The 6,710-nt window shown below is 32.3% G+C and overlaps 1 protein-coding gene across 1 annotated transcript; it reads left to right on the top strand.

Moving 5' to 3' along the window:
- Nucleotides 1-430: 430 nt before the first annotated feature.
- LOC110606758 (alpha-ketoglutarate-dependent dioxygenase alkB homolog 6) lies at nucleotides 431-5,122 on the top strand. Its single transcript, XM_021745734.2, has 8 exons — nucleotides 431-596; nucleotides 1,279-1,384; nucleotides 1,461-1,521; nucleotides 1,648-1,686; nucleotides 2,521-2,633; nucleotides 4,188-4,443; nucleotides 4,535-4,581; nucleotides 4,648-5,122. Exons 2-8 carry the CDS (start codon nucleotides 1,283-1,285, stop codon nucleotides 4,825-4,827), a joined length of 798 nt encoding a protein of 265 aa, XP_021601426.1. The 5' UTR covers nucleotides 431-596; nucleotides 1,279-1,282; the 3' UTR covers nucleotides 4,828-5,122.
- The last annotated feature ends 1,588 nt before the right edge of the window (nucleotides 5,123-6,710 follow it).

The following is a 6,710-nucleotide window of genomic DNA, read 5'->3' as shown; positions in this document are numbered from 1 at the left end:
AGATATTATTTAATTACACAAGTAATTTGATATAAACATACATTCTTTATTTTAATATTAATTAAATATTTTTTTTCAAAATAAAATTTTATCACTAATTTAAATAAATAAAAAACCTATCATCAATAATTATTAAATATTTTAAATAAAAGTATTATTAAACTCCTTCTATTATACATTATGAAAAATATTTCATATTTCATATTTTATTTTTGAGATATTTATGATTTTTTACAAATAAAAAATCCTTATATATTAAGTAGAAAAAAAATAAATTAAAATATTAAAATTAAATTTTATTAAAGTTGAATTTACATTAGTTAATTTAATTAAAATTTAAAATAATAAAAAAATGAATAGCAAGAATATATTAGGTATATGTACGCAGGAGTAAATAGGGCTTGATTTAGTTTCGGCCCAACCGCTTTAGTTTCAAAGGCCGATTTTCCGTAGAATTCACGAAATCACATTCCTTTTCGACGTCTTCCGATTTCTCACCAGGTCCATTCAAGTGCCAGTAGAAGGGCGGTGGGGAGAACGGCGGCGACGAAGAAGAAGAAGAAGAAGAAGAAGAAGAAGAAGAAGAGGGATAATAGGTGCTTCTTTGATCTTTGTTTTTAGTCTTGTATTTGCTTTGGCAATTGTTTCACCTAGCATTACCATTTTTTATTCATATTTGTTAAAATTAAAAATTATTTCATTATCTAATTGTAATCGAGTTAAGGCGATCTAGCAAAAAATGCATACCTCTAAGCTAAAAGAATTTGTGATGTTTGCTTAATTTTATTGTTTTACACTGTGATGCGGTACATACTATTGTTTTCTTGCTCTACTGTGAAGCAGAGAGGTCTATGGAGGATGAAAGAGCATCCATGACCCTTTATGCATTGCAACTTATGTCTCACCGACCTTAAGACTTTTGGACTAGTATCACTAGTTTTACTTGATTTAATGCTAATAATTCCATGAATTTTTCCCTTTACTTTTTCTGATTTGAAGTATATGGATGAAGAAGAATCTCAGTCTACTCAAAAATCAAAATCCCTTTTTTTTTTTAAGGTCGTTTGTGGGATGAAATTGTCTTACTTCGTTCTGTTTTTAGATTTTGCCGTTTGGTCTTTCAGAAAATCGTCTTTGGCTTTGGGTGTTAACTTCTTTGCCTTTTTTAATTTTCTAATAATGGCCCTTTTGGTCTTGTGTTTGTTTTTGTAGGATTTTCTTATCCTTCATTATTTGCTTGTTTTCTCTCCTAAGTCGAATTTCTTTTTCATTATGCAGGTAAATGGAAGGAAAGTTGAATAACTTTCAAGTGGGGCATTTACCCACTGTGATATACAAGCCTGACTTTATTACAGAGAGTGAAGAAATGCTTCTTTTAGATAAGGTGGTAATTCCCCTACTTCTCTTCCTTCCTTTCCTTTTTTCTTCTTTGTTGAACTGGCTCGAATTCATATTTACAGGTATATGGTGCTCCCATATCAAAGTGGAAATCTTTGAAAAATAGGAGGCTTCAAAATTGGGGTATGCTGGAAACTCTTTGAAAGCTACATGACAGATATGCGCACGTGCACACACACCCCACCCCCACATTTTACATTATATCAATGTTATAGTACCCTTTCCTACTGAGGCTTTGGTCATTGGCAGGTGGCATTGTCCATGAGAAGGGTCTTTTACCACAGGACTGTAAGTTGGGAAATGATATCTTGTTTGAACTCTCCAATGATGGTTGTGCTTTAGAAAATTCTAGCAGTCTGCTTTGCCAAGATGTGTTCGATTTGTTTTATTTACATTTTTTTCAGTTTCCATTTGCGGCCTTTAAGTTATTATTCAATTTGTCAAATTTGCGTTGAAACGTCCAAAGTTCAGATGCTCCAAATGTTTGCATCAATGTTTGAAATTGAAGTTCATTGCAACCCTTGGCTTCTTCTTTTTGGAACTGCAGATTGTTCTGGTCAGAAGTGCAGACAGCAGACTGACTCTTTAGCCATTTCTTGAGTTGCACATGGTTAGGTGATTTTTAAAAGGTGTTTGGCTTCATAGTTTGTAGTTTACTGCTGTAGTTTGTTTTCTGATTCAGTGAATGATAATATTTGAGTCGTTAACGACTGTGGTCCTATGGGTTGAAATCTGCTATTCATGCACATCTGCAACTTTGGCATGAGCTCATAGAGCAGTGCAATATTGCTAAACTTATTAGGACCATTTACAGGGAATTTTTTGGGCCACTAATATGAAATCATGTTCTGAAGTTTCTTACTGTTGTTTAAAGATCTTGAAAATAATGTTTGAAGGAATCTGTCATTAGAAAAACAATTTCATGTGATTGTTTGCTATAAATTATTTTTCTTAACCTTGTATTATGAGTTGCTGGTGATATTTTTCATATGTTGCTTAACATGTGCCTTCAAGGAAATTCTGAAATTTGATTCTATAGCTAATTGTTGTAACTTTTCATCTTGCATATGTTCTTAATTTGATGTATTATTTCGATGATTGGCTGAGCAAGCTATATTGCAGTACCGTCTTGGCTAACAATGATTACACAAAGAATATATGAAGAGTCAGGGTTGTTCCCCTCAGCAATCAATCATGTTCTCATCAATGAGTACCTTCCTGACCAGGGAATAATGGTTTGTACTGAACCCTTGTTGTACGTCTCCTAACTCATAGTTGTCTCATATTGTACTTAAAAATGGGAATTCGACTCAGCAGCAGAATTCGATTCTGCAGAGTGCTTATGCTGGACAAATGGGAATCTTATTATTTAATGTTTGGGAAAGCCCATTTTTGAGTCTCAACTTCACATTTATTTGGATTTTGCTATTTAGTCCTCTGAGAATTATTGTTTCCTATTAAGCCTCTGTTTTTGGCGACATTGAGGGTTTATTTAACAGAATTAATGAAAATATAAAAATAACTAATGGTGTTATAAAAAATAAAAAAAATAGAAAAATGTAAATTATTCAGACTCTCTCTCTCTCTCTCTCTCTCTCTCTCTCTCTCAATGTGTCTGTGTATAAACTAGCCTCTTTGTGTGTGTGTGAACTAATAGTCAGATTCTCTCCCTCCTTTGCAAACTACCCAAGCTCTCTCTTCCTCCCCACCCTCCTCAATCTTGCAAAAATGACAAACCCTCGATTTTGTCCAATTATTGTCTTGCCCAAATGATACAAACAGCTCAAAATTTCTCCAGTCTAAACAACACAAACAACCCAAATCTTTTTCCATCAATAAACTTAATGAGAAAACTTACCCATCTAATTAATCAGGGCTGAAATCACTATCCGAAGAACTACACTGCTCCTCCTATGACTTCTTTCCCCTTCCTCTGCCACTGCATCCCTCGAAGCTACCGCACCATGCTTGGCACTATCAAAATCTCTGTATCTGCTTTCCATAACGACAACTTGGCCACAGCCAAAGTCTATGGTGCAGTACCCCCATCTAAAGCATCAACAAGATCACTGCTCTTATTCTCTTATGAATGATGGTGGTAGTGGAAGGAGAGATTCAGTCTAGGAGGATAGGCATATGAAAGGGGGTTTTGGGTCTTAGAGCAAACCATCTACCAATGTGACAAGGTCAAAGGAGGAAGAAGTAAAAGAGGGAGCTGGCTGCGCTTGGTTGAAGGAGGTGCAAAGAGTTCACTAGTTGTAGTCATAGGAGAATGAAGATTGGCCACCAAATCCAATTCACGAGCTATCTTCTTCTCCAGGTCTTCAATCCTTGTCTGCTTTCTCCGAGCCTGGTTTTTTCTCCATCCGCCAATCCTGTCAACAGGTGGCAATGAAATACTTGCTGGCACTTGGCAGGTTAGGAAGCTTATGTCCTTTTCTTTTTGGTTTTTTCCTCTAAGTGTGCTACTCAAACATATATCCCACTCTCCCAAGTTAACAGAAGGGCTCAATGTGTCTAAAAATAATTGTTGAGGGCTCAGTTAGAAACAATTATTTATGGAGGTCTCAATAGGAAAAACTTAAAAAACTTAGTGGGCTTAAAGATGGGTTTTCCTTAATGTTTTGCTCCATGTAAAATGTATATTGAATTGTGAGGTTATTGTGTATTATGTTTGATCCAGAATGTATCATGTGTTCTAAACTCAACAATTGAAGTTTCTTATGCATTATTGAACGCAGTGGTTATTGCAGCTTCTTATGATTCCATTGTTTGTCATACTGATACAGCCACACCAGGATGGACCTGCTTATTTTCCTGTAGTAGCTATTCTCTCTCTTGGATCACCTGTTGTCATGGACTTTATTCCACATTCAAGGTTAAGAACATGCACGGATACATGGGATAATAATGATGTTAAAAGTGAAGGATCTGGTGAAGAACCTTCAGAGATTGAGACAGATAAAAGGATGGATAATCACCATCCTTTTTCCGTCCTCTTGATGCCTCGTAGTCTACTGATTTTCAAGGATAATGCCTATTCAGGTGGGCACCTATTTAGGTTGCATGATATATACACACGTGCACTGACATTATAATGCACTCAAAATGTATCTCTTGATTCTGTTGTTTACAGATTACCTGCATGGTATAAAAGATAGCGAGGTGCATCAATATGATGAGGTAAATATGATTGAATTTGATAGATACATTTCTTAAGACATGCTCTCATGTGTGCCTTTTTATTAGGCCATAAATGTTGCTGAACCTTTGGTAAGTCATAAATTTGATCAACAATTGCCGGAACCTGGGAAGGCTATTCAAATAGTGGGAAATAAAGATCATAAGGTCATTCAGCGGACGGCAAAGAGGGTTTCACTGACATGTCGATTGGTGTTGAAGGTTCAAAAAAAATTGTTCAAGTTTTAGCATTTCCCTTTTGCTTTTATAACTAGAATCCCAAATTGCACAAGTTGATATGTGCTACATCCATCCTCTAGCTTTAGTTATCATCTCATTAGGTTTTGATAGGCAATTTCCTTAAGAGTAGCAGGAATGGCTCTAAGGGCATAAGCTATGTGGCTTATACACATTGTGCATATGGAAAGTCCATAAAGTTGTACCATGTTTGGTGGAAGGCAATATTACCTTTTTTCCCTGGATATTGTAATTATTTTTCAATAGCTGGTTAGAATAAAAGTTAACTAGAGTTTTTGTTAGGCAATACTTTTTATATGTAAAGAGGGTTAAAAACTACAAAAGTTTAGGGGTCTATGCAATCAAATAATATTATGAGAACCTCATAAAATATATGAAAGTTCAGGTGTTAAAATTGTGTTTTGCTTGTGACGATATGGTAGAAGTTTGAAAGGGAAAAAAGTCGTTACGAGGCTCTTATTACCAACAAGGATAAATCCAATGATTTATTCACTCGCACGATAGATTTGAAAGATGTGTTTGGAATTCATTTTAAATACACAAATTTAAAATTCTCGACCAGATTTATTTTGTAATAAAATAATTTAAATAAATTTTTATTACATAATTTTGTTTTTTTAAAATAAAAATTTTATAAAATTAAAAAATAATTTTGTTTATTTTAAAAAGAAATAAATTAAATTGAATTTTTATGAAAATCTTTAATTCTAAATCGGGAGAGGTTTTAGGAAACAATTGAGAAAAAAAGAAGAGAGGTGATGCTAACGGAAAATCAACAAGAGAAAAGAAGGAAATGAAAAAGGATGAAAGCGACGGGAAGCTCACGATTTTCTCAAATGAACGAGTCGATGATAATAAATATTCAGACTTATTACACAACTGTTTGACTCTTATTGAGTAGAGTAAAAAGTAAACATATTTTGAAATCAAAGATTTTACGAAACTTTAACTCAATTTATTTATTTATTATTAAATTTTTTATTTGAAATGGAAAGATTTTTTTTTTTTCAGCTTACAAAATTTTTGTTATTAAATAAAATAAAATCATAACCAATTTTATAAGAATTTATTTATATTTCCTTTTTACAAACTTATATAATCACTATGCTTTAATCAACCTTAGCTAATTTTAAAATTTTACATTTTTTAAATATTCTTTTAATAATTTTAATAATAAATATACTTATAGTCTACTAATTATTAAATATGCTAATTACTTATCAACCACTTCTAAATATTTTAACCAAACACACAATTGCTTAAAACTTTAAATGCTCATAAGCCTCAAAATTTTAAATGCTCATAGGGCAGATGAATTATTACCGCACAGTAATTTCAGTCGATTCGATTTAAAATCAAATCAAATCGAACTGAATAAATTAAAAATTAAAATCTTAATATTTATAAAAATTAAATTTAATCAATTTTAATCAAAAATCAAATCGAACTGAATCGATTTAATTCAGTCAGTTTTAATTTTTAATAAATTTTTTATTTTTACACTTTATTTTTAATATTTTAAAATTTAATTAAAATATTTTAATTTTAATATGATCTAATTTCTCTATATTATTGAAAATAACATATTATTATCCCAATCGATTCGATTTGATTTTTTTTATCAAAACTGAACCGAACCAAAATAATTGAAATTTTTGAAATTAAAAAATTAAATCGAACCGAAATGAATAAAAAACTAAACTGAATTTTCAAATTAATTTGATTCGATCAATTTTTTCGGTTTCTAACTGAATCCTGCTACCTACTCCCTTCTACCTCATTAAGGCAGAGAGGACCAATTTCTATATGGCAACTTCATCTATCCTCTCTTTATCCTTCCTATAAAAACACAAACCACAGAAGACAAATTAGCA

Source organism: Manihot esculenta, chromosome 18 (assembly GCF_001659605.2).
Source record: "Manihot esculenta cultivar AM560-2 chromosome 18, M.esculenta_v8, whole genome shotgun sequence".
Classification (NCBI taxonomy): domain Eukaryota; kingdom Viridiplantae; phylum Streptophyta; class Magnoliopsida; order Malpighiales; family Euphorbiaceae; genus Manihot; species Manihot esculenta.
The sequence above is the reverse complement of the archived record's forward strand: the minus strand, read 5'-3'. Positions and strand labels throughout refer to the sequence as shown.

What these genes read in the sequence shown, in the direction of transcription:
- LOC110606758 (XM_021745734.2), top strand. Translation starts at nt 1,283, where the DNA reads ATGGAAGGAAAGTTGAATAACTTTCAAGTGGGGCATTTACCCACTGTG. An exon ending in TTCCTGACCAGGGAATAATG is followed by an intron (nt 2,634 to 4,187) that starts GTTTGTACTGAA and finishes ATACTGATACAG; the next exon opens with CCACACCAGGATGGACCTGC. An exon ending in CAAGGATAATGCCTATTCAG is followed by an intron (nt 4,444 to 4,534) that starts GTGGGCACCTAT and finishes TGTTGTTTACAG; the next exon opens with ATTACCTGCATGGTATAAAA.